Consider the following 27337-nt stretch of genomic DNA (forward strand, 5'->3'; position numbering starts at 1 on the left):
AAACAGAACGTGGCCGCAGATGCGTTGTCTCGTCGTGATGAGGAGTCTGTGTTTGCCATGGCCCTATCTGCTTCTTCGTTTGAGCTCTTTGCTGATCTTCAGGCCGCTCATACAGCTTCTTCGGCGGCCCAGGCAATTCGTGCTGCACTTTCTGCAGGGACAGCTGCGCCGGGTTGGTCATTAGTGGATGATCTGCTGTTGTTCCAGGGCCGGATATTTGTGCCCGATGATTCTGCATTATGGCCCAAGCTTCTATCAGATGCTCAGGACACAGCTCATGAAGGTATGCAAAAGACTCTCCATCGTCTCAAGTCTTCATTTTACAATGGCCATTTATCCAAGCTGGTTCGGGAGTATGTTCGTGGATGTTCAGTTTGTCAGCACAACAAGACTGAACATTTGCACCCAGGGGGGTTATTGCAGCCATTGCCGGTCCCAAGTAATGTTTGGAATGACATTGGAATGGATGTCATTGAAGGCTTTCCAAAAGTGGGTGGCAAGTCCGTGATTCTTACAGTGGTCGACCGTTTCTCCAAGTATGCACATTTTATTGCTCTTGGCCATCCATATTCAGCAAGCTCAATGGCTCGTGCTTTCTTTGATAATATTGTCAAGCTTCATGGTCTGTCGTCGTCCATTGTGAGCGATCGTGATCCCGTATTTACTAGTACCTTCTGGTCAGAATTGTTTCATCTTTCTGGCTCCAAGTTGTTGCTCAGTTAAGCCTTTCACCCACAGACTGATGGGCAGTCCGAGGTCACCAATAAAATCATTGTCATGTATTTGCATTGTCTTGCGGGTGATCGTCCTCGTTCTTGGTTACAATGGTTACCATGGGCTGAATATTGCTATAATACTTCTTATCAGTCATCCTTGCAGTCAACACCTTTTAAGGTGGTGTATGGCTGTGACCCCCCAGCCATGGTGCAGTATGTGTTGGGTTCAGCACGTGCGCCAGCAGTGGAGCAGCAATTGCAAGCACATGATGAATTTTTGAAGGAGATTCGTGAGCGTTTGTTACTGGCTCAGGATGTGATGAAAGCCAGTCATGACTCCAAGCGACGTGACATGGAATTTTCAGTTGGTGATTGGGTATTACTTCGTTTGCATCATCGTACAGCGGTGGGCATTGTTACCAGCACCTCCAAGCTTGCTCCCAGGTATTATGGGCCATTCCAGATTCTCGCCCGTATTGGCAGTGTCGCTTATCGTTTGCAGCTGCCGGCGAATGCCAAGATCCATGATGTGTTTCATGTGAGTCTCTTGAAGAAGTTCATTGGGTTCCCCCAACAGTTACTCCGGTTCCCTTGCCACCCATTGTTCGTGGACGTGTCATTCCGACGCCTACAAAGGTTCTGCGCGCTCGACTGAATCGTAGTACTTGGGAGTTATTGGTTCAATGGCAAAGTCAGGCTGATTCTGATTCTACTTGGGAACGCCTGCCTGTTTTTGTTGAGGATTATCCAGATTTTCATCTCGAGGACGAGCTGTTTCTCCGGGAGGGGGGAAGTGTCATGGACTCTTTTATTGGCCGGGTGTATCAGCGTCGTCCACGTTCAGCAAACCGGCAGCAACAAGATTAGTTTGTTTTTTTTAATAGATATCAGTTTGAGTTAGTTAAGGAAGGTTAAGATTTGTAAGACACCTAGTCTATAAAGGTAAACCTGGGTTATGTAAACAGTTTATCAAGGAATAGAAACCCTAGGCGGGTCCGTTTCTCGGTCGCCCTGGCGCACCTTGCCGCCGGCGACACGAGCAGCCCTCGCCGAGGCTCCAGATATCCCATACGTTCTTCTTCTCAAGCTTCTCTCCGATCCCCTGCACACTCCACCCCCTAAGCATCGCTATACCAATTCAGTACAAGTCCATCTTGCTGAAAATTCTGCATTAGTATTCTATCGTCAGTCTCAAAGGAGAAATAAAGGTGCTTGATATATTCTGAAGTATATAATTGATCATATCAATTGTAACATTTGGGATCACATATCGTTGAAAACAACAGAGCTTTTATTCTATGCTTTGTGTCTCGATATTTCTCAATGCCTTTATCCATGTCCAAAAGGGCACACTTGTGGATACAAATGCATGAAAGAAAAGAAACTACGGTCCGACCGAACGATCTTAATTCTAGAAGGTATCATATAAGAAATCGCAGCCGATCCTGGAAAAACATTCCTTTGGACCTGAAATGGTTCAGTATCGTAGTTGTTTGAGTATTGGCAATAACAAATGAACAGTATTCTCACTACAAATAAAAAGTACGTACGGGTGATGAGTACTTAATATAATTTCTTGATAACTCTGGCTCAACCATTCAACTGTAACCAACATTCAGAAGTTAGCAGGACCACAGTGGCAACAGTTACAGGTCAACAGAAAGAAAATCAACACGTTTCTCTCAGTGCAGGATTCACATCAGATTAGAACTTTGCAATAAGGGATATATAAAATGCATCTTTACTGCTCAAAATAAAATGCATCTTCCTGAAATCTATGATAATTAATGTGTAACTGAAAAATCAGTATGAAAGAAGGGGATTTTTTATACTTAGCATAAACATTTCCAGTTCTTGCAGCCTTGCTTTTGGCGATTCGTATTATGGGAGTTGCTAATAATCAGCACAGGCATTTCTCCATTGGCACGTCAAATATTCCAAAAAGAATTCATATCAAATTCGATTTTCACAGAAAATCTGGATTAACACTTTCTAAATAAGCCAACAAAGTGCACAAAAAATTGAGGCCAGAACACAGAAGGGTGCCTGTAAACTTCATGTAATTCACCATTGTTCCTCTAGCGAAGAAGCAACAGACTCAAATGAAAACCAATCCACTGCACATCGATAGCCCCAAAGACAGCTACAGGAACAATGCTAGCAATAGGCATGCCCACTTCATATTATTAGCCATTCAGGAGAAAGCTACATACATACAGATTGCAAAGCATTCAGTTCAAAGACCAGTCCACTGTACGTTCAGGGTCCACTGATAGCTCCATGGATGGACAGTGACAAGAAAACAATGCACAACAGGACCGGCCAGATGTTAACATGTCAGCATCATGTACAGTCGAGCCACTGTGCGCTCTTGATGACTAATGAGCTAATCATCCAAGCTGAAGGCTATATAATATATAATGTAGCAGGAAAACATAATAAGGCTCATGTGGAACAACAGAGATTGTATGATTCATGTACAAATCGAACGCTAGTTTTTCTTTTCTTTTAACTGCTACTTCAACAAAGGGATTACAATTGTATCTACAGATTCGGAAAGCCAGTGTCAGCAGATTATGAAACTAAAGGCATAAATAACATACGTACATCCTTTGGTACTTTGATTTTAAATGTTCAATGACTACAAGACCACCCATATTCCTATATTACAGGAACATTCAACATAAAGTTCACACGCATTCTACACAAGCATGGGAAAGAATTGATCTAGTTGATACATCTTATATGGATGGAAAAAATAACAAAATAAGGAAAACAAATAGATGGAATTATATATGAAAAGATTCGTCCATTTGAAATTCACTGACTCGTAAGAACCTCGTATCTTTTACTGAGTCCTCCCATCTTTCAATCTAATGAGAACAGGAGTAAACGCGCAAAACATCAGCTTTTTTTCTGACCTAATAAAGAAGTGCATGAAAGATGCAAAAATGTGAGAATTGTTACCTAGCAATAGGAAGTTGCACATCTTAGAAGACAATTTGTATAGTTGGGTTGAATCTTAAGGGCTTCCTTCCAATCATCAATATACTGTTCATCTGCTCCCATTGCGTATATTACAGTAGAGGACAGGATTTGCAGGATGATGCTTAAGCATACAGTGTGGATGATGCTTAAGCCCTTCACTTTAAATCTGGCATACCAACAAATTGGCCTAGCCTACATACAATTCAGAAACATAAGATCAAGACAATTATGCAGAAGAAACAATAATTGATAAACTAGTGAGCCATATATATCCACACTAGCACCATTCTGAACCCTCTAACCAGAAGTCCCAAACTAAGCTAACAAACATCATCCACACTCGTCCCGCATTATCTCACCAAGCAAAGAAAAAAATTCAGTAAAAAGCGCCGTCTCCATGTGTGATTCTTTCAGTTACCTATACAAAACTAATTAAAATGCAGATTTAACATCACAGTCTACTATTCTGGGTCCCTCACGCTACAGCCATATGAAAATGGTCCCCGAATCTTATTAGGTCGTTAGGCGTGTGCTTAGAGGAAAGCATCCCACGGACGTATAAGAAAGCAATCGTATGCAAGCAACACATCAGAAAATCCAAGAAAGGACTTTTACGCAACACAAATCACCTTATCCGCAGTGACACGAGGTGCTGGTGCGCGCGGCTGTACGGCGGGTCTAGCCGGAGCCCGGACCCAGGAGGGCCTCCTCGCACTCCCCGACGGCTTCGCCGAGACGATCGAGCCCGCGGTAAGGCGCGGCGGCATGGTTGCTTCGGCACGCAGCGCTGTCGAGGCACACGGCGAACGCGCAGCCGCACAGCCGCAGCGTGTCCTCGACCCGGAGGACAAGCTCGGGTTGGGGGCAGCCAGGCGGGTGCGAGCCAGGCTTGCCCTGCACTGCATCCTGTTGGCGGCGACGGCGTCGGAAAGGGAGACCTGCTCTCTCCGGGTCATTTCGCCGTGCATCTCGCGGGCGAGTCGGCTAGACTGCCAACATGGATGGGAGGACAGGGGCACGGAGAACTGGAGAGTGTGGTGCCATGGCGGTGGGTAAAAGGCGGGAGAGAGACGGGTGATCCTGCAGGATGCAATATCGCCAGTTTTAACGGTTCGACTTCTCTAGGTGACAGGACCGGCCACCGGGGACGGAAGCGCCGCCGTCGTTGAGCCCCGGCGTGAGGGATCGGGCGCCACGCTGCCATCGTCCTCGCCGGCGGTGTGCCACAGCCCGCTAACACAGGCACCCTGCCTTGCGGCTTGCCACGCCACGCCATTTAAGGTTAACGCACCATTGGAACAAAGCACTTTCTCTACAATTTTGTATGCATAACAGCATAAACCATAAAGCAATTAGCCCTTCAAATTGTAGGAATAGATATAGTATTGCTTAACATCAACTACGTTCCGTTTAAGTTGAACCATGGTTTGATTTGGTAGACAAACTAGCGAGAGAGGAAATGGAAGAGATATTGTCGAAAAAAAGTAATACGATCATCTAAAATTTTCTACCACAACCATTTTCCCATCAAAAGGGTTTGTTGAAGGCTGGATCGTTGGTAGAATTATTTCTTCTCTTTTTTAATTTGGCACGGTGAAATTTGTTGTATAGTCTGCAAGTCTCTTGGTAGCACTAGATAGTATGTTTCCTAAATCTTCTTCATGTTGCTTTCTTTTAGTCCTTATGTGTTGTGCAATGATGTTTCCTCGAGGTTGGTGTTGCTTAGGGTGAATGAGTCTATTGCCTCTACATTATCGTGATGTTGTTAGTATAGAGGCTTGCTTGTTGTAGGCCGAGTTTTATTAGATGCTTCTGTTCAATCCTTTTCAGATCTTTACCACCACCATCACTTGGTTACTCGCATGGATTGGTCACGCTTGTCCACAACCACAACCTTATAAGCTGCAACCTTGGCCCGCCTCTAGCGAGACATCATCTAATTTTCAGGCCTTTTAGCCAAAGCAAGCTTCAAAGTCTTGAATTTTTTTTGTCACTTTTAAGATACAGTTCACACACAAGAAGGGCAGAAGGCATACTATTTGATAGAAACATCTTGTACTTGTCAATTCTTCCATTGCAAAGTGGACCTACGAAGTCAGTATCAAGCTAGAATACATAAGGGAAATAGTAATAATTTTGTGAAAAATTAGTTTATTGATGAAGAACTGATAAATTCATTCGTTTGTCCAAACTTGGCCACTCGTAGACCATCCATGAGCTTAGGCCGCCTTAATTATCAAATCAACCAAGAATAGGACGTTGCTGTCGCCGGTGGGGGAAGATCCGATCCCAGGGCATCTGCGTGCGTATAATCTAATCGAGGGAATCAATCGTATCTACAGTGAGGTAGTAAAACGCGACAACAACCTGCCATCCATCTGAGATGAGCACTCGCTCGTGTTAGTTGGGGCTCACCCATCAGATCACCCCAGGAATTCTATCGCCCTGTTTGTCTGTCCATCGTACGCTTCCTTCCCTGGCACACATGATCCACACCTGCTCCCGACTGAACACGAGCCGTATCGATGGTCGGATTGGGTTGCTTCGGCGTCGGAAAGCGTCGCGGCGTCCGCTTTACTTGAGGTTTACAGCGGCCGGCAGTAGTGCTGGGGAAGTAAAGATGCCGCCGATGCGTGGACGTGGCGGCGTGAACGTTTGCAGGCGAAGCAAGTGAGGTGAGGTGAGGTGCGGCGGGGCGACCGACCGTCGGAACTAGGAAGGTGGCTGCGATCGACCCGCCAACCGCCGCCCCACGCACTCGGCACGCCTCTAGAAATTCCAAAACGAGCACGGCCGGGCACGAGGCCGCCCTGCCAGTGCCGGTCCCTCCCTCGCTTGGCTCGGCTGGTGCTGGCCTGGACTGGATCCTCCTCCACTCCACGCCGCCGTAATCTCTCTGCTCCGCTCCGCTGCTCTCGCGTCTCGTCAGTGGTGGTGGAGTGCAGGCAGATCCGCCGGCCCGTACGCGGATTGCCTTTCGTCTTCGCCCATTGCTGTTGGTAAGCAAGCAAAAAGATCCCCGCTTGCTTTTCTTGGATGGATTGGATTCCGTTCCTTGTTCCCGGAGCTGCTCTTGTTTCCCATTCAGATCCAAATCTCTTCCCTCCCACCCTCTCCATTCAGATTGGGGATTGCTGTGGATTCGCGAGCTGCGTGTATCCATGGTTTGATTAGTTTCTTCTTCCTCTTCTCTCAAGATCAACGCCACCAGGACTTGTTGCGGGTTCGACTGAGCCCAGCTACTGGGCCACGCAGATTTAGGATGGCTAGCACCCGCCACCATTGCTGAGCTTCTCCAGTAAAGACTAAAGACTGGATTTTTCTCGCCGCCCCAACCTGTAAGTGCCTCACTGACAGCTTGGCTTTCTCGCGCCGCGCGCCATCTATTTCTGCGATTTTCGATGGTCTTTTAGAGGGAAATTGTTCGTAGTACTTATGGCGACTGCAGTTTTGGCTGTTTCTTCAAACCAAGCAAGTAGGGGGATCCGTTGGCCGGGTTAAATTTGTACTCCGAACCGACAATGTCTGCTACTGTAAATGCTCCACCTTTTAATGTTTTAAGGATTGTTGGTGAGGTATAATAATTTGTTGGATTGGTCTAGGGGGAATTTTGACTTCAATAATCTGGCTGCTTCGGTTGATGTTTTCGGTTGTGGAAATGCAATCGCTTAAAATTAATAAGGGCCCGTCACCCCTCTGAATGTACATGGAGACTTGGCAGAGGACTTTTGGTTGGTCTTCTTCTTGGCGGTTACAATGTAGCTTTCTCCTTATTAGTATGTCAGCATTATTACCTGTTCAAGGAACAGTTGCAGCGACGCCTTCACTAGGACTAGGACTGGCTCAGCCTATACCAGGGTTGCAATCATGTTAATTGTTATTTTCCGAAGAAAGTAGTTATTTCCATTTGTTCGTGACATGTTCTTATCCTCCACTTGCAGGTGCTTGATGTTCAAAAGATGTCATCAAACTCCAGTCTAACCGAATCTCTACATGAGAAAACAATTGTCTTTGGCCTCAAACTATGGGTTGTGATTGGGATTGCTGTCGGAGCGTCCCTCTTGGGTATTCTTCTCATTCTTCTCATATGCCTCACCATCCAGAGCTGTATCAGGAGGTCACGCAAGCCACTCCATGACCGTCCAATGACCCAGATACCTCCTCCTTGCAAAGATATCAAGGAAGTGAGTAATGATTTTGTTATACATGATGGGCTTCTACTCACTATTCAAAATGAGCCTGAGCCTGGTGACCCAGTCGATACAGATGCGATTCAGTTGACTCAGGAGGAGAAGTTGAAACAAGGAGAAGAGAACAATCTTTCTGGTTCTTTCCGCATTACGGATGGCTGTGATGGAATTCAGATTGTTTCCCTCGATGAACAATCTTCAACGCATGCTACTGTCGACTCTGCGCCATTAGCGGGCTTACCTGAATTTTCTTATCTTGGTTGGGGCCATTGGTTCACCCTTAGAGATCTAGAGCTCGCAACCAACCGTTTTGCAAAGGATAATGTGATTGGTGAGGGTGGATATGGTGTCGTGTATCGTGGCAGATTATCAAATGGCACCCCAGTTGCTGTCAAGAAAATCCTTAACAATTTGTGAGTTTTTCTATAGCAGTTTTGGATTGATGCAGTGGCAGTCCATGCCTTTACCCTTCTGCCTTCTTCCTTATAATAATATGACTGCTTGTTATGTGCAGAGGGCAGGCTGAGAGAGAATTCAGGGTGGAAGTTGAAGCAATTGGCCATGTCCGTCACAAGAATTTGGTCCGCCTTTTGGGTTACTGTGTTGAGGGTACTCAAAGGTAAGAACACGGAGACATCATTGACATCTTTTGCTAAAATAGGATTTCCTATGCATTGGTTCTTTTGATAATAAAAAGCAAAGGGAAGTCATAACATGAATTACTTGATGTGTATATGCAACCAGGATGCTTGTGTATGAGTATGTTAATAATGGGAATCTCGAAAGTTGGCTTCATGGGGAATTGTCCCAGTACAGCTCTCTCACTTGGTTGGCTCGTATGAAAATTCTTTTGGGCACTGCAAAGGCGTGAGTAACTCCTTGACTGAATATGATCTGATTTGTTGATTATTTTTGGTTCAGAAATGCAATTTTTGCATCATTCTCCCACTTTCAAGATTGTAACAAGTGTGACCTGACTAGATTTGTACTATTTAAGCCTAGGGCTAAGAAAATGTTCGATCTGTTTGGTACACATGTTTCAATTATCACAGCCTCTTGATTAGTTACTATTCTTACTAGTCAGTAAATATCATCATCCATACTACAACAACAACAACATAGCCTTTTTTCCCAAGCAAGTTGGGGTAGGCTAGAGATGAAACCCGAAAGAAATAAGTTCAAAGTTCAGGCACATTGATAGCTAGTCTCCAAGCGCTCCTATCCAAAGCTATCTCTTTAGAGATATTCCAATCCATAAGGTCTCTCTTAACCGACTCATCCCACGTCAGTTTAGGTCTACCTCTATCCCTCTTTACATTATCGACCCGCTCAAGAACCCCATTACGCACCGGCGCCTCAGGAGGTCTTCGTTGGACATGTCCAAACCATCTTAGCTGATGCTGGATAAGTTTCTCCTCAATTGGTGCCACCCCGACCCTATCCCGAATAACTTCGTTCCGGACTCTATCCCTCCTTATGTGCCCGCAAAACCACCGCAACATCCGCATCTCTACTACACTCAGTTGCTGGACATGTTGTCTTTTTGTAGGCCAACATTCAGCACCGTATAACATCGCCGGACAAATTGCTGTCCTATAGAATTTGTCTTTTAGCTTTTGTGGCACCCTCTTGTCACAAAGGATGCCAGAAGCTTGCCGCCATTTCAACCAGCCAACTGAAATTCTATGCCTAACATCTTCATCAATGTCGCCATCCTTTTGTAGCACCGATCCTAAATACCGAAAAGTATCCTTCTGGACCACCACTTGCCCATCTAGACTAACGTCTCCCCCCTCATGCCTAGTCGCGCTGAAATCGCACATCATGTACTCGGTCTTGGTCCTACTAAGTCTGAACCCTTTCGACTCTAACGTGTGTCTCCACAGCTCTAACTTCGTATTAACCCCTGCCCTACTCTCCTCAACTAGCACCACATCATCAGCAAAGAGCATACACCAAGGGATCTCACCTTGTATATCCCTTGTGACCTCATCCATCACTAAAGCAAATAAATAAAGGCTCAATGCTGACCCCTGGTGTAGGCCTATGTTAATAGAAAAGTCAGTGGTGTTGCCATCACATGTCCGGACAAACGTCGTCGCATCCTTGTACATATTCTTAATGAGGGTAATGTATTTAGTTGGGACTTTGTGCTTCTCCAAAGCCCACCACATGTCATTTCTCGGTACTTTGTCATATGACTTCTCAAGGTCAATGAAGACCATGTGCAAATCCTTCTTCTGCTCCCTATATCTCTCCATCAATTGTCGTATTAAGAAAATCGCCTCCATGGTTGACCTTCCAGGCATGAACCCAAATTGGTTTTGGGTCACACTTGTCACTCTTCTTAGGCGATGCTCGATAACCCTCTCCCAAAGCTTCATCGTATGGCTCATCAGCTTAATCACACGGTAGTTAGTACAACTTTGAACATCGCTCTTGTTTTTGAAGATAAGTACTAATATACTTCTCCTCCATTCTTCCGGCATCTTGTTTGACCGAAAAATGAGATTAAAAAGCTTAGTTAACCATACTATTGCTCTATCTCCTAGGCATCTCCACACCTCAATGGGAATACCATCAGGGCCCATCGCTTTACCTCCCTTCATCCTCTTCAAAGCCTTCCCGATCTCTACCTCCTGAATTCTCCTCACAAAACGTCTGTTGGTATCGTCAAAAGAGTCATCTAACTCAATGGTAGGGCTCTCACTCTCCCCCATTAAACAATTTGTCGAAGTACTCTCTCCATCTATCCATGATCTCCTCATCTTTCACTAGCAGTCGATCTATCCCATCCTTAATGCATTTGATTTGGTTGATGTCCCTTGTCTTCCGCTCGCGGATCCTAGCCATCCTATAAATGTCCTTCTCCCCTTCTTTCGTGCCTAGCCGCTGATACAGGTCCTCATACGCCTTACCCTTTGCTACACTCACAGCTCGCTTTGCAACCCTCTTCGCTAATTTATAGCCCTCGATGTTGGCTGCACTCTTGTCAAGGTGGAGGCGCTTGAAACACTCCTTCTCCTTAATAGCCATTTGCACCTCGTCGTTCCACCACCAGGTGTCTTTCCCCTCCTGTTTGCCTCCCCTACTCACGCCAAACACCTCTGAGGTCACCTTCCGAACACATGTTGCCATCTTTAGCCACATGTCATCTGCGTCTTCTCCTTCCCAAGGCCCCTCACCTAGCATCCTTTCCTTAAACGCTTGTGCCGCTTCCCCTCTAAGCTTCCACCACTTTGTTCTCGCAATCTTGGCACGTTTGTCTCGGTGGACACGTACCCGAAGACGAAAGTCCGCCACCACAAGCTATCATCATCCATACTATTGTGAAAAAAAAATAAGTTTGACTCGGATCATCTCTGATTAGATGAAAGGCTGAGACTACGAACGTTTGAAGCAGTCCTTGTCTGTCTCGTGACTCGCACAATTTTTTGGGGGCCATCTTATGATTCTTATCATTTTCTGGGACCATATTATCATTTGCATCATGATTACATTAACCATTTCTATTTTTATTTGGAATAACATAGCCATCCTCTGTTTGGCCATGATATAACCTATTTTCTTAGCTATTCTGTCACTGGTTGTAAAACATTAAAATTGATATATCTACAGCCTTGCTTATTTACATGAGGCAATCGAACCAAAAGTTGTTCACCGTGACATCAAGTCCAGCAATATCTTGATTGATGATGAGTTTAATGCCAAAATATCGGACTTTGGTTTGGCAAAGATGCTTGGTGCTGGTAAAAGTCATATTGCTACACGAGTTATGGGTACCTTTGGGTAAGTTTTTTATACCTTGGATATTTGAGGCACTTTCGCTTTGTATGTTCATCAAATATTTTCCATTGTAGTTTTGAGAATATTTGTTGCTACAACTCATTACTTTTAACTCAACATGTATTTAATTCCTTTTACAGCTATGTTGCACCTGAGTATGCTAACAGTGGACTTCTGAATGAAAAGAGTGATGTCTATAGCTTTGGGGTTGTTCTATTGGAAGCTATTACAGGTAGAGATCCAATTGACTATGAGCGTCCTCCAAATGAGGTAATACTTGTCAAATATCTTTTTCCATCTTCATCATCCTTATTGGCCATTTATCTTCTATGAATTGGCATTGTCTTCATTTCTGGAGCAAATGTTAACTATTCAATGCTAACAGCATAGAAAGTTTAGTAACATCTCTTATCAAACAAGACTGTCTGCGCATAGATCTCAATTGTTAGTGTTTCTTTTTGGGTAGAACTTGATGCAGCAGAATGCGCAACCAAAACTAAGAAAGATAAAAATAGCCGACCCCTTGGGGGGGGGGTGCTGAAATGAGTTTTGAATCATGGTTATAAGGCTTAGCGAAAAAAAACATTCTGTAGTTACATTTCATTCAAATGTCAGCTGATCTGCAGCTTTATTGTGGATGGATAATAGCTACATATGATTTTTTTTCTGCTGCTTGTTACTTTCATAAAGCATAATAGCTACTGTGTTTTGAGTTTAGGGGCACTTCTCAGCATAATGATGTGGTTCATATTGGCAAATGCATAGGGAATCTTTTCTGCCTGCAAGCATACTTCAATATTTTTTATATAAAAGTTGCATGTAGATTTTTCAGTAACAAAAATAGCATACAACTAGAATCAATCACAAATTACTGAAGAAATAAGGTGTCAATTGATAATTTGCAAACTATTTTATTGTTTATCCTGCCCCATGTTCTAATACACGGCTGCTCACCTGTAGGTAAACCTAGTTGACTGGCTTAAAATGATGGTTGCTAACAGACGTTCTGAAGAAGTGGTGGATCCAAACCTGGAAAGAAGACCCTCAACAAAGGAGCTAAAACGTGCCCTTTTGACAGCCCTGAGGTGTATCGATTTGAATGCTGAGAAGAGACCTAGCATGGATCAGGTGGTCCGGATGTTGGATTCTAACGAACCCATACCTCAAGAGGTTTGAATTTATTCATTTAATTCGGTGTGTAACTTTCATGGTCCAGGCTTGTTTTTCATGCCTCACTAAGTGTTGGTGTTGAACAGAATTTTGCATAGAAGTAGAATGCCGCTTTGGTACAATTATCTTATTTGGTTATCGTATAGACATGCTAAATCAGCTTTAGTTGAACATTGACGCTTAGCATTTACCTAGTGAATGGCTGTCTAATTAGTTTTGTATACAAGAGTGACACTAGTCTATTGGATTCAGGAAAGAAGACACCGACAAAACCGAACCCCTGAGAGTTCAGAAACCGAGCCATTGAGGGGCAAGAACAACAGTGGCAGGAGTGATGCCCCTGAGCATGAAGCAAGGCCGCCTCGACCTAAGAGTCGAACATTTTCATCCAAATGAGGGAAACCAGAAACGAAAGGAAAAGGCATAGGCGATACGATATAGTCAACTGGAGTGCTGCATGCAAAGCACACATCGTGGGAAGCAGGAAATTACGATACATAACCAATTGATGAATTTTTCATTCTTGGCTGCAATGGTTGATAATACATTTTTGTGTTCCTTGACACATGTACAGTGGTGTATGATAGTTGAAGGGTGTATAGTACTAGTAGTTTGTAAAAACTTCAAAAGAAGAATGCTTTCCTACCAAAACAAGGAAAAGGAAAAAAAAAAGATAGGTGGTCGGTGACAGTAACTGTTGTGTGGTTGCTGGTATGAACTACAAAGTGCGAGGGGAGATCAGTGTAACCTTGGATATTGTTTGTATTGTATGGTTTACTCGAAGAGTATAAAGAGAGAAAAGAAGAAGAAGAAATGACTTCATTTCCTTAGCTGCTGTGTCTCTGCATCGATGAATGGCCCTGAACTTGGTTCAGTCTCTATTGCAGAAGCTCCATCACCTGATTAACTATACGCTGAATGGTAATCATGTTTGGGAATTGTGTTGGGTTAATGCCATTGATTGTCAACGCCGTAATTGCAGCATGATCTGTCATGGCACTTGCAATGCCACAAGATTATCACAGAAGAAAAAAGGATTTGTTGAGAGAAGGCGATGCTACCATGCCTTGCCCAATCAACTCTTTCTCAATCATACTGCATGTCAAGATCATGTGCTGTGTAAATTCAGTAAACAAAATCGTGTACATAGTCTACCCGGATACTGCTAATTAATTAGTGAAACGAGATTTGCATTAACCTAGTTCGCCAAGTCTAGGATGGAGGGGTAGGCGTAAAGGCCATTCAGCCAGCCGTTGGCGATGTACTTGTAGGCGGCCTCTGTCAAGTGGATGCCGTCCCAGTGCACATACGCGGACGGGTCGCCGCAGACGGTTGCGCCAGGTGACCCACAGGCTGCCTCAGGGTTGTAGTTGTACGGCCCGCCTCCGCCGCAGCACGCACGGTCGCACGGAGAGGCTCCTCGCTGAACCCTGCAAACCAAGCCAGACCAACAGTTAACAGCCCGGTTGGCCGTGATGTAGGTGCGCAAGATTCACAGAGGAACTGAAAATGTTGCTCACTAGCAAGCCCAGCAATCTAAATGTGCATGATCTGCAAGAGAAGACTGCAAAAATATCTCAGTTCAGTAACCGTGAGGTTACAAGCATCACTGCAGAACAGCTCATGGGAAACCACCATTAGTCCCATTTTCTATACTCTGTTTCTAGTAAACAATACATGAGTGAGTACTAAAACACTAGTTCATTCACATACTTTTTTTTTAGAATCCATTCACACACATATATGACTTACCGTCAATACTTGATACCAGCTTATCTAAATAAGTGTTAAATTATACATTTCAAGGCCGTATTGCTGTCCAAAACGTATAATACTTTATATTATGATTGGAAAGAGTAATAAATCAACCGAGCAGGGCCAAGATAGCCTGCAAGGTGATAGGGTTTTAGCCTAGGCCCAATTTTCGGTCTCCATTTGTGCAAGGGGGTATGTACGTATGTTTTTTTTAAAAAAAAAAAGAGTATGTATGTATGATGTATGAGGGCATGTACAGTGCAAGGTGTTTAGACCCGAGTGCTCAAAGAAATAGAATGTTGTTGTAATATTAAGCCCACAAGGCCTTTTTTAGAACAAGGATCATGCATGCGGACTGAAGTCTGAAGCTGGATACCAGTATACCACGCAGCTGTAACTTAGACCTCAAGTTTGACCTTACAACAAGCTAGTAATTTGTTGGAGGAAATCGATAAAATCGCTACTGCTTGTGTACCTTAAGATTCCAAAATTTTCGAAGATCGCAAAACTCTTGGAACCACATTAAGCGCTGTCAATGGCCTCATTGCTTTAGATGTCATCAAAAGGTTTGACTTCGTTAATCTATACAAGTATCTACGCGCTGCGCATTGTCTTTATGGACATTGGTCGGACGATTTCACGTGCACTGCCATAATGTTTCAACGATAGATGCTTGGGTTATTAGTTTAATTTGTTGCAAACTCTACACGTCTAACAGCCTAGATAGGAGAACTGAAATTGTACGACGGGAGGAATCAACGAAACAGCAGTGATATGTCAGAGGAAAACTAGAAAGGAGCAAAATGTGATAAGAAGTGAGCTGTGTGATAGCCGCCGGCGTTTCAGTTTCAGAGCACTCACCGAACTTGCTGGGCCGCCGGACGAGCCGCGCCACCGGGCGGTAGAAGTCGGCGTAGACGAGCTTGGCGGCCGGGTACTTGGCGCGCATGCTCGCCACGGCCTCCCGCAGCATCCAGTTGTGGTACTGCGCCAGGCCGTTGAGCCGCCGCAGGCACCCCGTCCGGGGGTCGTACTCCGTCGCCGTCGCGTTCCCCGCCTCGCCGCCGTACTTGGCCAGCGCCATCGGCAGGCACCCCGCCGGCAGCGTGCCCGACACCACCAAGTACCTCGCTCCCTCCTCCACCAGCCTCTGCATGCACACAAAAGAAATCGATCGATCGTCAACAACCTGTGAACTCGAATGATTATGAATCATATGTCCCGACAATGTACAAGGGCGTGAATCGCGATGTGCCTGTGATCGTGATCCGAGGGAGGAGTAGAATGCGCGCGCACCTCGATGCCTCTGCAGATGGCTTTCACGACCTCCGGGACGAGGGACTTGGCCGCCTGGAGGCTCTTACCGCCGGCGAGGAGGTAGCCGTAGTCGTTGCTGCCGAGCTCGCCGACGACGAACAGCGAGCTCGCCACCAGGCGCTCCCCGCACCCCGCGGCCGCGGCGGTGGAGTTGCAGAGCGACCGCCTGAGCCTGCGGAACCACCCGATCTGCGCGCGCAGGGAGCTCCGGAACGGCGGCACGCTGGCCGCGTTGTGCCGGAGGAAGAAGCCCACCTCCAGCGCCGTGCCGCCGACGATGGCGAAGTTGGCGCCGCGGCTGAGGTCCTGCGGCTGCCGCGACAGGAACGGCGCCACCAGAGGAAGCTCCAGCGCCTCCGCTGCGCGCATGCCAAGAGAAGAGAGCAGACAATGCAACAATGGCGCCGGTGGGGATCAACCTCATGCGTTGGACATGCATGTACGAGAGACTGCTCCTGCTCGAGATTCATTCTACGATGCGTGTGGTATGCGTACCGATGAAGTCGATGATGAGGCGGCCGTCGGAGGGGCGGCCGGTGGGGCGGCGGAAGAAGGTCTCGCCGTAGGGGGAGTGGTTGAAGGCGACGGCGGGGAGGCCGGCGCACTGGTGGACGAAATTGCCGGTGTCCGCGTAGGAGTTGCCGAAGCTGAAGATGGAGTTGAACCGTGAAGGCGTGCCGGCGGCGGCGCCTGTGCAGTGTAGGAGGGATGAGAGGACGATGACGGCGAGCGGCAGCACCAGCGGAAGTGGCTCCATGAGTGACGACAGTTGCGGACAGTGGGGAGAGAGAGAGAGAGAGAGAGGGAGTGCAAGTGACGACGGGTCAATTTGCTTGCGGCGCAGCGCAGCTTCAGTGTGAGAAGATGGGTTCGTCACTAATGACTAATCCGAGGGACTCTGACTAGCAACTGTTGTGACCAGACTACTGTAGCAACTAGCAACGCTCAGAAAATTGCTGAACCTCACATCACATGAGTGTTCTGAACATCTTTAGCACCTGAATTGTGGTAGCCATGTTTTGAAAAAAAAAATTGCGGTGCCCTGTATGAAGATGTATGTGTTTTGATTACACCTGTTTTTTTTTCACGTCGCAGTTACTAGTTTATATAGGAATCGCGGTTACTTTAATAGCAGTAGGATTCGTTCTTCATCTCTGGGTGTGCACTTCTACTTTTGTGTGCTTGCCTGCTTGGTGTTTAGGCTGTCCGCACCGGTATCTTTAAAGGGATCTGTAAACAACATAGAGTACAAACATAGAGATTTTTTTGCTGCAGCGGCCACTCCAAATGGCTCTGTATCTTTGCGGACGGGGCGGGAGCACTCGATTTCCAGTTTCCAGCGCGGTACGGGCGGAACGCAATACTCTGTGCGCGGGCCCCCTTCGTCATTCGTGCCCGTCCCCAACCGCCCAGCTCAGCGCCGCACGCCCGCCCGCCACGGCTCGCCCTGCTCCGCCCCGCCCTGTGCTCTAGCGCCGCTCGTCGCCGGCGCCCCTGCCTCCCGCCCTGCTCCCCGCCGCACGCCCGCCCGCCACCGCGGCCTCTACTCCGGTCGAGCTCGGTGCGCCACCGCGGGAGGAGGGAGAACGACCGCCGGGAGCCGTCCGCGGCCGGCGCGCGCGCCTGAGCTCGAGCTCCGCCGCCCGTCCGGCGCGCGAGCCGCGCCTCCGCCCCGCACTGCGGCCGCCATGGCCCCCAAGGGAGGGAGCAGGAAGAAGGGAAGAGGAACTCCGCTACCGCCTCCCCTCGCTTTGCTTCGCGGAGTCGCCTCCGCCGCTCCGCTGCCCGCCACGGGCCGGCCTGCCCGCGCGCGCAAGGACGCGCGGCAGGGGGGCCGCGGCGAGGCCCCGCGCGGAGGGAAGAGGGAGGTGGAGCTCCGCCGCTGCCTCCCCTCGCCCTGCAACCCCGCAGCGCGCGGATCCGGCCGGCCGGCGGGCTTGAGGACAGAGCTGGAGCCGCCGTGTGCTGCTGCCCCTGCCGCCGCTGGGTGTGGGGCCCCGCCGCGCACAGGCCGCCGCGAGGCCTGCTGCGCGCACCCGCCCCCTGCTCCGCTCGCCCGAGGCCCCGCGGGCTGCTCCGGCCATGCGCGCTCCGCGGCAGCTCCTTCCTCCCGCTGCGGCTGGAGCATGGAGCTGTTGCCGCCGCCCGCGCGAGGCTCCGCGCCGCGCCGTCCGCTTGAGGGCCGCTGCGGCGCCGGGCCACCGAGCTCGATGGATGGAGGAGAGAGAGGGGGGTTGGACGGGCGGATGGATGGAGGGGGGTTGGACGCCGCGGCAGGGGAGCGCCGAGCTCGAGTGCCGCCGGGATTGGCCACGGACTGACGGAGTGTGGGATGGCCGGAGCTCCGGGGAGGGCTGCGCCGGCGAGGGAGGCCGGAGGAGGGCCGCCACCTGGGGCAGAGGGAGAGGGGCTCGCGCAGGCCCGCCGCCGTCACCGCCATGGTCCCACACAGGCCTCCGCCTGGATTCGACGAGGGAGAGAGGGTGGAGGAGCCGCCGCCCCAAATCAGGCCGAGCTCGACACTGCCGACGGCGAGGCCGGCGGAGCTCGCGGCGGAGGGAGGAGTTTAGGAGTGCCGGTGAGGGAGAAGAAGGGGGCGGCGTGGGGAGGGAGGAGGGAGGGGCCTGCGGGGAAGAAGCTGGGGGCGGCGTGAGAGGGAGGTGGCGTCGGTGGTGGGGTATAAAAAAATCTGATATGCGGGTCCCGCGGATGGTATTTGATATAGAGAAGAGATATAGAGAATGAATGAGCGCAGAGAAACTGGATATAGAGAAGAGAATCTTGATGACCAGGACAGAATATTCCTTTTAGAGAGTGAATTTGGAGTACCACGAGTGCGGAGAGCCTTAGGGGGCTCCCTTTCTCCGATTTCTGTGTGGAGGCTGACGTGCCATAATAAGAGTGTAAATTTAATCCATTCCTTTTGTCCTTTTTTGTCCTTAAGATTACAGTACAACTCAAACACTTATAACGTACGGACACACACTTCTATGGACACAGGTAAATAAGCATCTGTGAAAACTGAGCTGGCAATCCTCAAGATTGACTAAGTCAACGGAAACATCGTCTACCACTGAATACACAATGTCATTAATGCTAAAATATTATGGAGGAGTCGAACTCAGGATCTGAAATACTACCGAAACTCTTGTAATCACTGGACGTCTTTTTCGCTACTATATTGGGTTGCTTGCATGTTAGGATAACCCATTTAAAAAACAAGGGCCTGCTGCGGAAGGCGCAGAGGACTGTGGCGTGGCCCAAGCAAGGTTGGCACGCCCATCTCCATGTAGCCCATAAAACGGAAATCAAGCGGCTTATGTAGGCCACGCATGAAGGATTTTTTTCATTTTTATATTTTTAAAAAATTAAAATTTCAAAAATATATGGCGGTTTTGAAAAATTTCAAAACTATACCCCTGTCGCCCAGGCCTGTCGCCCTCTGGCTGGGCGACAGGACCTAAATGTAAAAAAAATTTACATTTAGGTCCTGGCGCCCGGGACGCACTAAACAGCGAACTTGTAAAATAGATATAAAATCGTAAAAAAATCGGAAAAATAAAAACTCAACTGTTCTGGATTCTATGAAACAAGATCTACAACTTTTGTTATATAAAGTTTTTAATTTTATCAATGTATCTTGCTCTATTTTAAATACTAGTTTAATGCAGTTTTATTTAAATCTCAAGATCCATCCTTTGGATTCATGTCATCTTTGGCCAGAGTGTTGCATATGGTAAGCATAGGCTTGTACAAAATTGGTAGGCCCAGAAAACATTTATAGAATAAGTTTTTAAATTAAATCTTGCAATATGTCTAGTTTAAACGAGTTATTTATCCATGCTGCTATACTGAGTTTTAGAAGCCATAACTTTTACAGTACCATTATTTTATTTCCTAAGAGCTAAAAAAAAGTTTGGTAAATTTTAGATAAGCACAACTAGGCCAAATGAATTATTTCAAATTTTTCTAGGTACAAGAACTATTTTTCTTGATTTAGTGCATTTACCTTAGTCATAATTCATTTGGTCTAGTTGTGGTTATCTAAAATTTACCAAACTTTTTTTATAACTCTTAGGAAATAAAATAATGGTACTGTAAAAGTTATGACTTCTAAAACTCAGTATAGCAGTATGGATAAATAATCCATTTAAACTAGACATATTGCAAGATTTAATTTAAAAACTTATTCTAGAAATATTTTCTGGATCTACCAATTTTGTACAAGCCTATTCTCACCATATGAAACACTCTAGCCAAAGGTAACCTGCATCCAAAGGATGGATCTTGAGATTTAAATAAAAGTGCATTAAACTAGTATTTAAAATAGAGCAAGATACATTGATCAAATGAAAAACTTTATATAACAAAAGTTGTAGATCTTGTTTCATAGAATCCAGAACAGTTGAGTTTGTATTTTTCCGGTTTTTCTACGATTTTATATCGATTTTACAAGTTCGCTGTTTAATACGTCCCGGGTGCCAGGACCTAAATGTAAATTTTTTTTACATTTAGGTTCTGTCGCCCATCCAGGGGGCGACAGGCCCCTGTCGCCCAGGCAGGGGGGCGACAGGGGTATAGTTTTGAAATTTTTCGAAACCGCCATATATTTTTGAAATTTTAATTTTTTTAAATATAAAAATGAAAAAAGTCCACGCATGAATGGATGCCGAGGCCCACTTCGTTGAGAGAGGCCCAACTCGACCCAAATCCAGGACGCGACAGAGGCTGGTGCGCATTTAACGCGGCCGCGGAGACGGCGCCGCAGAGGATGCAGGCAGGCGCGTGCGGACAGCCGCCCGCACACGTGACGGCTTGTCTCGGGGCGGCGCCGCGCACATGCGCCGCACTGTCCCCTCGGCGCGGGCGGCGACGGCGTCTCTTCTCCCCACTTCCCAGGCCGCCACCTGCGATCCTCCCTCCGGCGCGCGGCAAGGGTACGTTAGACTCGCTCGCCGCCTCGCCGGCACGGCCTTGCCGAGCATCTCATTCTCATCTGGACTTGTGGGTCTTGGCGTCACGCTGCTTGCCGGCCGGTCACCGTGGTGGTCAAGCGGCAATGATTCTGGCGTTGTTACGCCCCCAGGACTGCGCTTTTTCCAGCGCGGCTTCGCTTGCATCGCGTCACCTCCTGTCCGCTCTCCTTCCGGGCCATCGGCATATGTGCGTTGCTTGTTGCCGCAACCTGCTTGCCTCTTTCTCTCCAATCTCCTACGCCTCCGTCCCTCCCCTGCGTGCGGTTCCGTGAGCAATCTTGGAGGGATCGTACCGTATCGTGTCGGTCTGTTGTGCTGTGTTGTGTTCATCACGAACGAACGGCGCGGCACGGAAGCCTGGCGCTGAAAGCTCTTTTGTTTGTCCCCGCCGCCTGACCTATCCGTTTGCACCATCTTTCGAGCTAGCTCCATTTATCAATTGCAGGTTGCTGATCCTGAACCGTCATCAACAAAACACTAGTTTCTTCATGGCTCCGATGTACTGTATGCCCCAACAAGAAGAGTAGTGGGGTGTTACACTCGCCCGATTCGACGGAACGCGCACAAATGGCGCAGATGATAATAAAAGGAGGAAGCAGCCAAGCAGGAAAACCTAAGCACCGATCGATTTCACTTACTTATCCCAACCAAAATATACACTAACAAATGGAATGCACTCACTCACTCACATCCGTTATACCATTAGCACTCTCACTATCATCTCTTCTTCTTGCAGGCAGCAAGCGCACACACACTCGCGCGCACAGTGACACACACACGGTATCACCAGGATGGATGGATGGATGGACGGTGATCATGAGTCAGTCGACCATGTCCTCGCGGACGACGGTCGCGAGCGGCGGGTGCGCGTAGGGGCCCTTGAGCCAGGTGTTGGCGATGAAGCGGTAGGGCGCCTCCGTGAGGTGGATGCCGTCCCAGCTCACGTGCGCGTCGGGGTCCTCGCACGTCGTCGACCCGGGCAGGCCGCAGGAGGCGCTCATGTTGTAGTTGTACGGCCCGCCGCCGCCGCAGCACGCGCGGAGGGCGCCGCGCTTGTACCCTGCACGCGCACAACCATACATCGTTTTTGTTTTTGTTTTTGTTTTTGTTTTTGTTCAACAAACACAGGACGATCGACAGGATCATCAATGGCAAGTTAAGCAATCAGCAGCTAGCGATGGATGATGGAGAGAGCGAGCAGTCGATGCGCGGCGTACGGGCACAGGCTGTGCCAGTGCCAGTGCCGGTGCCAGGCGAGGCAAGAACCCCCCCCCCCCCCCCCCCCCCCCCTCTCCCGGTCCCCTGCAGCTCTGCTGGTAGGTGAGCTCGATTCGATCACAACGATGTTGCCCTGCCCACCCCTGAGGCCCTGACCGAGCCGATCGAGTACCGTACCGACCAGCAGAGGAGCAGCATCAAATCGACGGGGCAGGCTCCTGGCCTGTTGTGTGGTTGCCTACCGAACCAAACAAGCATGCCAAGGACGGCGCCGCAGCGCGGCCCCAGCCCTGGCTGCTGACTGCTCGGAAACCACCACCTCCCTCTCCAATCTCCATAAAGGAGACGCCCCCCACTGCTCTCTGCTCGCGCCAGAGCAGAGAGCAGAGCCGACAGATATTCCCCTGTCCCCTCCCTCTCCCTCGAGATCGAGAGCTGCTGCCTGAACAGTGACTGAGCACATGAACAAATAAACCAGAAGGCGATCGAGGACTGACCGTAGAGATGCGGCGTGCGCGCGAACTGGATGTAGGGCGTGTAGTAGTCGGCGTAGACGACGCGCGCCTCTGGGCGGCGGCGCTGCAGGCGGTCGAGGGCGATCCGGAGCATGGCGTTGTGGTAGAGCGCGACGCTGTTGTAGCGCTTGAGGCAGCCCGTGCGGGGGTCGTACTCGGACCGGTCCTCGGAGGGGTACATGGTGAGCGTGATGGGGATGCACCCGGCGGGGAGGTTCCCCGGCACCACCACGTGCCGGGCGCCCTCGTCCAGCAGCCGCTCCACGCCGCGCACCAGCGACGCCACCACCGCCGGCACCATCGTCTTCACCTTCTCCAGCGACCACTCCGCCTTCCACGCGAAGCTGTAGTCGTTGCCGCCGAACTCGCCGAACACGAACAGGGACTTGGAGAAGAAGGCGCGGCACTCTGCTGGGTCCGAGCAGATGGTCTGCTTCACCTCGTCGAACCACTGCAGCTGCACGTTCATGGAGGTGTTGAAGGGCGGGATGCTCCACACGTTGTTGTCCTTGAAGTACTTGAGGTCCAGCGCAGTCGCGCCCATCACCGCGAAGTTGGCGCCCTGGCTGAAGTTGGTGCCCTTGTTCGCCGACGGAGGGAGCAGCGGCAGACCGAACGCCTCGGCTGTAATTAGCCGGATGCGCCATCGGATCAAATTCAGTCAAACCGAGTTGCCTTTTACTATCGAATTCAATCAAATTAATCGACTTCGTCGATCCACCGGCCAACCAATCGACTCACCCAGGAAGTCGATGACGAGGCGCCCGTTGGAGCAGCGCGCGTACGGCGGCGGGAACTTGGGCATGTTGGGCAGCTTGCCGGAGTTGATGATCACGAAGTTGCCCGTGTCGGAGAAGGAGTCGCCGAAGCTGAAGATGGCATTGTAGTACTGCGGCAGGGGCTCGCCGGACGCCGACAGGCACCGCAGCAGGACAACAACCAGGCACGCCGCCGCCACCGGCAAGGAGAAGACCCTCCTCCTACTCGCTGCCATGGCCACGAGGACCTCGCCTCGCCTCGCCTCGCCAATGAGAAACCAGCAGTGGCCTGGATGGTGTGGAAGGAAAGAGGAAGAGGAAGAGGAAGAAGAGAAGCGGGGGGCAGCGGAAAGAGGGCGGGCACGGCGGCGAGGGGCCTGCACCTGCTACACTGCACCACGCTGCTTAGGGGATTGGGGATCGCATTGTTATATAGCAGGGGCACATGGATTACACCTTGCAAAGGGTGCTGCTAATTATGTCTCTGTTTGGTTGCTTATGGGCCCCTTTTTCTACTTTTTTTGTTTTCCTCTCTCTCTGCAGTCTATACCCTTTGATTTGATTTGTTTTTGGATGGCCTATGGTGGATGGTCTCTGAACTGTAACGGCGCATGGTGGATGATGGACGGTGATGAGGAATGGAAGTTTTGTTTGGTGACTTTGATGGGAAGGTAGCAGCTGGAGTAGTGGGGTGCTGGACTGGGCATGCCACACATGCCTTGCTCGCTCGCTCGCTTGGTGACTCTGTCTGTGCAGGCCTGCAGGGCGGCCTCCTGTGTCATCTCAGCTGGGACACCCATCACTGCCAACCCGAATGAATTAGTACCATATCTATTTTTTTTAAAAAAAAATAACATCCATGATCCCTCTATCCTGTGCTGATAGCAATCAGCTAGCCGTTGAGGTGACAGGGAAATCATTCATGTCAGACCGGTTGCAAAAAAAAGGTATAAATAAAATGACACAGGGACTGTATATATGTATATATGTAACTTTTATTTAAAGGTAGTTATTTTTATAATATTATTGGGTAAAGATGAAAATATCTGACTTTAATCAAATTTAAGATTATTATATTTTTGAGACCGATGTAGTGGCCAATGCGGAGACGCTAAGAAAGGAAGTGTGTGATCTCTCAATCTCACTATTTCTGGCCAGCAAAGGTGGCACCCTAGAAACAAAGACACACGTACTCGATCCGCGCCCCAGATAGCATGCATGCTCCCGGCCCCCAGATAGCCGCGCGAAATTGTATGGCAGCTCAGCCGGGAGATCCGACAGATTCCGGCCGTCGCCAATCCATCAGCAAGCACAGGCCGGCACATACGGTACGATCGCGTAACGCAACGGATCGAGAGCGAGCAGCAGCAGCCCGCTGTACATGTACCCCCGGCCGCCTAACCGCCTTTGGCCTGCACAAGCCAACAAACACGCCCGCGCAAGGAAAAGGCTGCGTGCGCATCCTTTCCGGTCCGGCCGCTGGCTTTTCCACTGTGGTCTCGGCGCTTTTTCCTGCCGGAGTCAGGCCGGAGCTCGGCGGCCACCAGCCCACCACCGCAAGGCTCGCCGGGGAGATTCCGGTTGGTGGAAGCGGACAAGGGAGAGAGGGGAGGGGGGGAGGGGGGGGCACGCAAAGGTGACCGCCCCCGTATGATTCCGGCGGGGCCGTCGTCCTCCGGGCTCAACGGCTCGCTAACTGCAACTTCGCGTGAGGTGAGAATGAGATCACTGCCGCCGGGACGACGTCGACCGGGAATATATATTCTGTTTGCTGCTGATGCGCCGCCTGATCGGACGATGACCGGCATGTGCGCCGCACCGGCGGTGGCTGGGGAGCGAGCGAGTGGATTGGGATCAGAACGTTAGTGTGTCTTTAGAGCATCTCCAATAGGTAGCAAAAAAAAAGTTAGTGGTGTCAGCCTGTCAGGTTGATCTTTTATAAAACCTACGTAGTATGGAGTAAATTGTTTGGAAGGCGATAACTGTCACAATTCGTGCTGGAAACATGCTATACTGTACCACTGTTTAGTGACCGTTAGTAATGCTGGTCTTGGCGCGTGACAAGAAGCTCGATCACAAGCTAGAAGCAATCTTCAAAAAAGAAGAAGAAGAAAAAAAAATAGGGCCATGGTAACCAATGAGCTTGATATTCTGACATGATGCAGTCAAGCCATCACCGATCAGATTAAACTAGAGGATCAATGGCGCCGATCCACGGCGATCAGTTTTCGTTTTCTCGCATAGTCGCATCCCCCTAGGACAGGCGCATGGACTTTGGCGAGAATCGGCATTTGATTTGGAGCCCCGAGCCCTCGGTTCCCGCGCGCGCGGCCACCATCGCGTTCATCGCCGGCCGCTACTAGCCCCGCATTCCGTGGCGATCGCATCGTCGGGGAGGTTTTTTTTTTAATGGTCACCGGGGGTATCTCCACCAATAGTATTCAAAAGGTATGGCAGACCACATATCAAAGACCTCATTTTTAGGAAAAATAAGACAAAACCCACATTACTCGGTTAATTTGAAAAAACCGGGCTAAAACCTCAACAACCACCTAGCTAAACTAGGTCTAAACCAACTCCAGAGCCCAAGCACATGTGCAAATTTGTGGCATAACCAGGCGAGGTGGGAGGCGAGGAGGAGGACGACGGCGGGAGTGGCGCCCGCGCTGCACAGCGGAGGGAGCGGGCCAGGACCTTGGAGTCGCGGAGCCTCGCGAGGGCGCCCGGGCGGAGGAACCATGCCCGGCACCGCCACGAGCCCGCCGGGGGGGGGGGGGGGAGCCACCGCCGCATCGCGTAGATCAGCCCCCGGGGCCGCCGGATCCGGTCCCCAGGATGCCGGATCCGCAGCCCCGAGCCGCCGCCACCGAGCCCGGCACCCGGCGCTGCTCGTCGTGCGCGGCTGTGCTTGCTCGCTGTACAGGAGAGGCCCCGCCGCCGCTTTCCCCGCAGGTGCACGGCTTCCGGCGCCCTGCTCCGGCGGCGGCGAGGTGGAGGGGGTGGGCGCCGCCTGAGTCGCCTCCGAGGGAGACGACGCGGGGGCGAGTTTCAAAACCGTGCCACAGCGTGGACCTGAGTACTCCATCGCCGGGGAGAGTTGATCGAGCTCATTACCGCGTCGTCCTAGATTTGATTAATGTGCGCCGCTGACTGACTCTGACGGATTGCTCTCGCGAGGGCAGCCAGCCTTTGGTTAGATGCTTCCCAGAAGAAACTTACTACTGTTTCTTTTTTTACAGTACATGCCTTCTTCAGTTCTTCTTCCTGGATGGGTGCTCGCTGTGTGGGTAGGGGATCGGTTTTAATTACCCAGATGAAATGAAACTCGTTGTTCATAGGCTGTTGACCTCGCATTGCATTGGCAGGCTACGGTGTAGCTCTGCTCAAATGGAGGTCTCTACATCCAGGCTCTCGAATGGTGCGGTGGTGCGGTGGCATCCTCAGAAAACCAACACAACTTTGGGCGTGGAGGCACGCTGAGGATTCAACGCCCACCGGAAGTAGTGCGGCGCAACAACGGACGTGTCAGGCGCCTGCAGTTACAGTGCTTCAGAATGTTTTGATGCGCGCACACGCAGAGCGAGCTTGATCCGAACATGTTCCACCATTTCGCTGTCTACACCCGCGATGGTTGTGCTCTGTTCAGCACTGAACCACCTGCCGTGCTTGAACACGGTTTCAGAGCATGTTGCCCTGCAGCGGCTATCTCGCGCTGCTCGAACCTTGACGCGACGGGATGGGGATGGGATCGTATCAGCTGCGCGCTGGAGCTGGAGCGTGCCCACTCCGCGTCTCCGTCCCCCCGATGCGCGGCGAGGCCGGAGGAATGGTGCTGGTGGTGGGCAGCCCGCCGCAACTTGCGTCCCGGCCGTTTTGTGCGCCATGTACCTGTTGCTATCGCAATCAAAAGCGGGCATGTGCCTCCTCACTCTCTATGTCCACCTGATC

At 49.7% G+C, this 27337-nt stretch overlaps 2 protein-coding genes, 1 long non-coding RNA gene and 1 pseudogene across 6 annotated transcripts; 1 reads left to right on the top strand and 3 right to left on the bottom strand.

Moving 5' to 3' along the window:
* Window positions 1-3137: 3137 nt before the first annotated feature.
* Window positions 3138-3929, bottom strand: LOC120697119. The gene is made up of 2 exons (XR_005684372.1): window positions 3684-3929; window positions 3138-3589 (listed from the first exon to the last, which is right to left on the bottom strand). It is a non-coding gene; the product is annotated as an uncharacterized LOC120697119 (long non-coding RNA).
* A 2527-nt stretch (window positions 3930-6456) lies between these two features.
* On the top strand, window positions 6457-13672 carry LOC120697110 (probable receptor-like protein kinase At5g18500). Of its 4 annotated transcripts, none has more exons than XM_039980245.1 (9): window positions 6457-6703; window positions 6902-7042; window positions 7646-8307; window positions 8409-8513; window positions 8639-8761; window positions 11513-11683; window positions 11821-11950; window positions 12641-12850; window positions 13103-13672. In XM_039980245.1, exons 3-9 carry the CDS (start codon window positions 7664-7666, stop codon window positions 13244-13246), a joined length of 1527 nt encoding a protein of 508 aa, XP_039836179.1. In that variant the 5' UTR covers window positions 6457-6703; window positions 6902-7042; window positions 7646-7663; the 3' UTR covers window positions 13247-13672. The 4 variants fall into 4 exon arrangements, with proteins under 4 accessions (XP_039836179.1, XP_039836177.1, XP_039836178.1 ...); XM_039980243.1 differs by having other exon boundaries at window positions 6487-6703; window positions 6793-7042; XM_039980244.1 differs by having other exon boundaries at window positions 6487-6703; window positions 6828-7042.
* LOC120697115 lies at window positions 13513-17290 on the bottom strand (annotated as a pseudogene).
* Window positions 17291-21499: 4209 nt separating this feature from the next.
* On the bottom strand, window positions 21500-23825 carry LOC120697112 (GDSL esterase/lipase At5g45910-like). The gene is made up of 3 exons (XM_039980247.1): window positions 23373-23825; window positions 22614-23255; window positions 21500-21958 (listed from the first exon to the last, which is right to left on the bottom strand). Exons 1-3 carry the CDS (start codon window positions 23623-23625, stop codon window positions 21720-21722), a joined length of 1134 nt encoding a protein of 377 aa, XP_039836181.1. The 5' UTR covers window positions 23626-23825; the 3' UTR covers window positions 21500-21719.
* Between the last annotated feature and the right edge of the window lie 3512 nt (window positions 23826-27337).

This window comes from Panicum virgatum, chromosome 3K (genome assembly GCF_016808335.1).
Source record: "Panicum virgatum strain AP13 chromosome 3K, P.virgatum_v5, whole genome shotgun sequence".
Classification (NCBI taxonomy): domain Eukaryota; kingdom Viridiplantae; phylum Streptophyta; class Magnoliopsida; order Poales; family Poaceae; genus Panicum; species Panicum virgatum.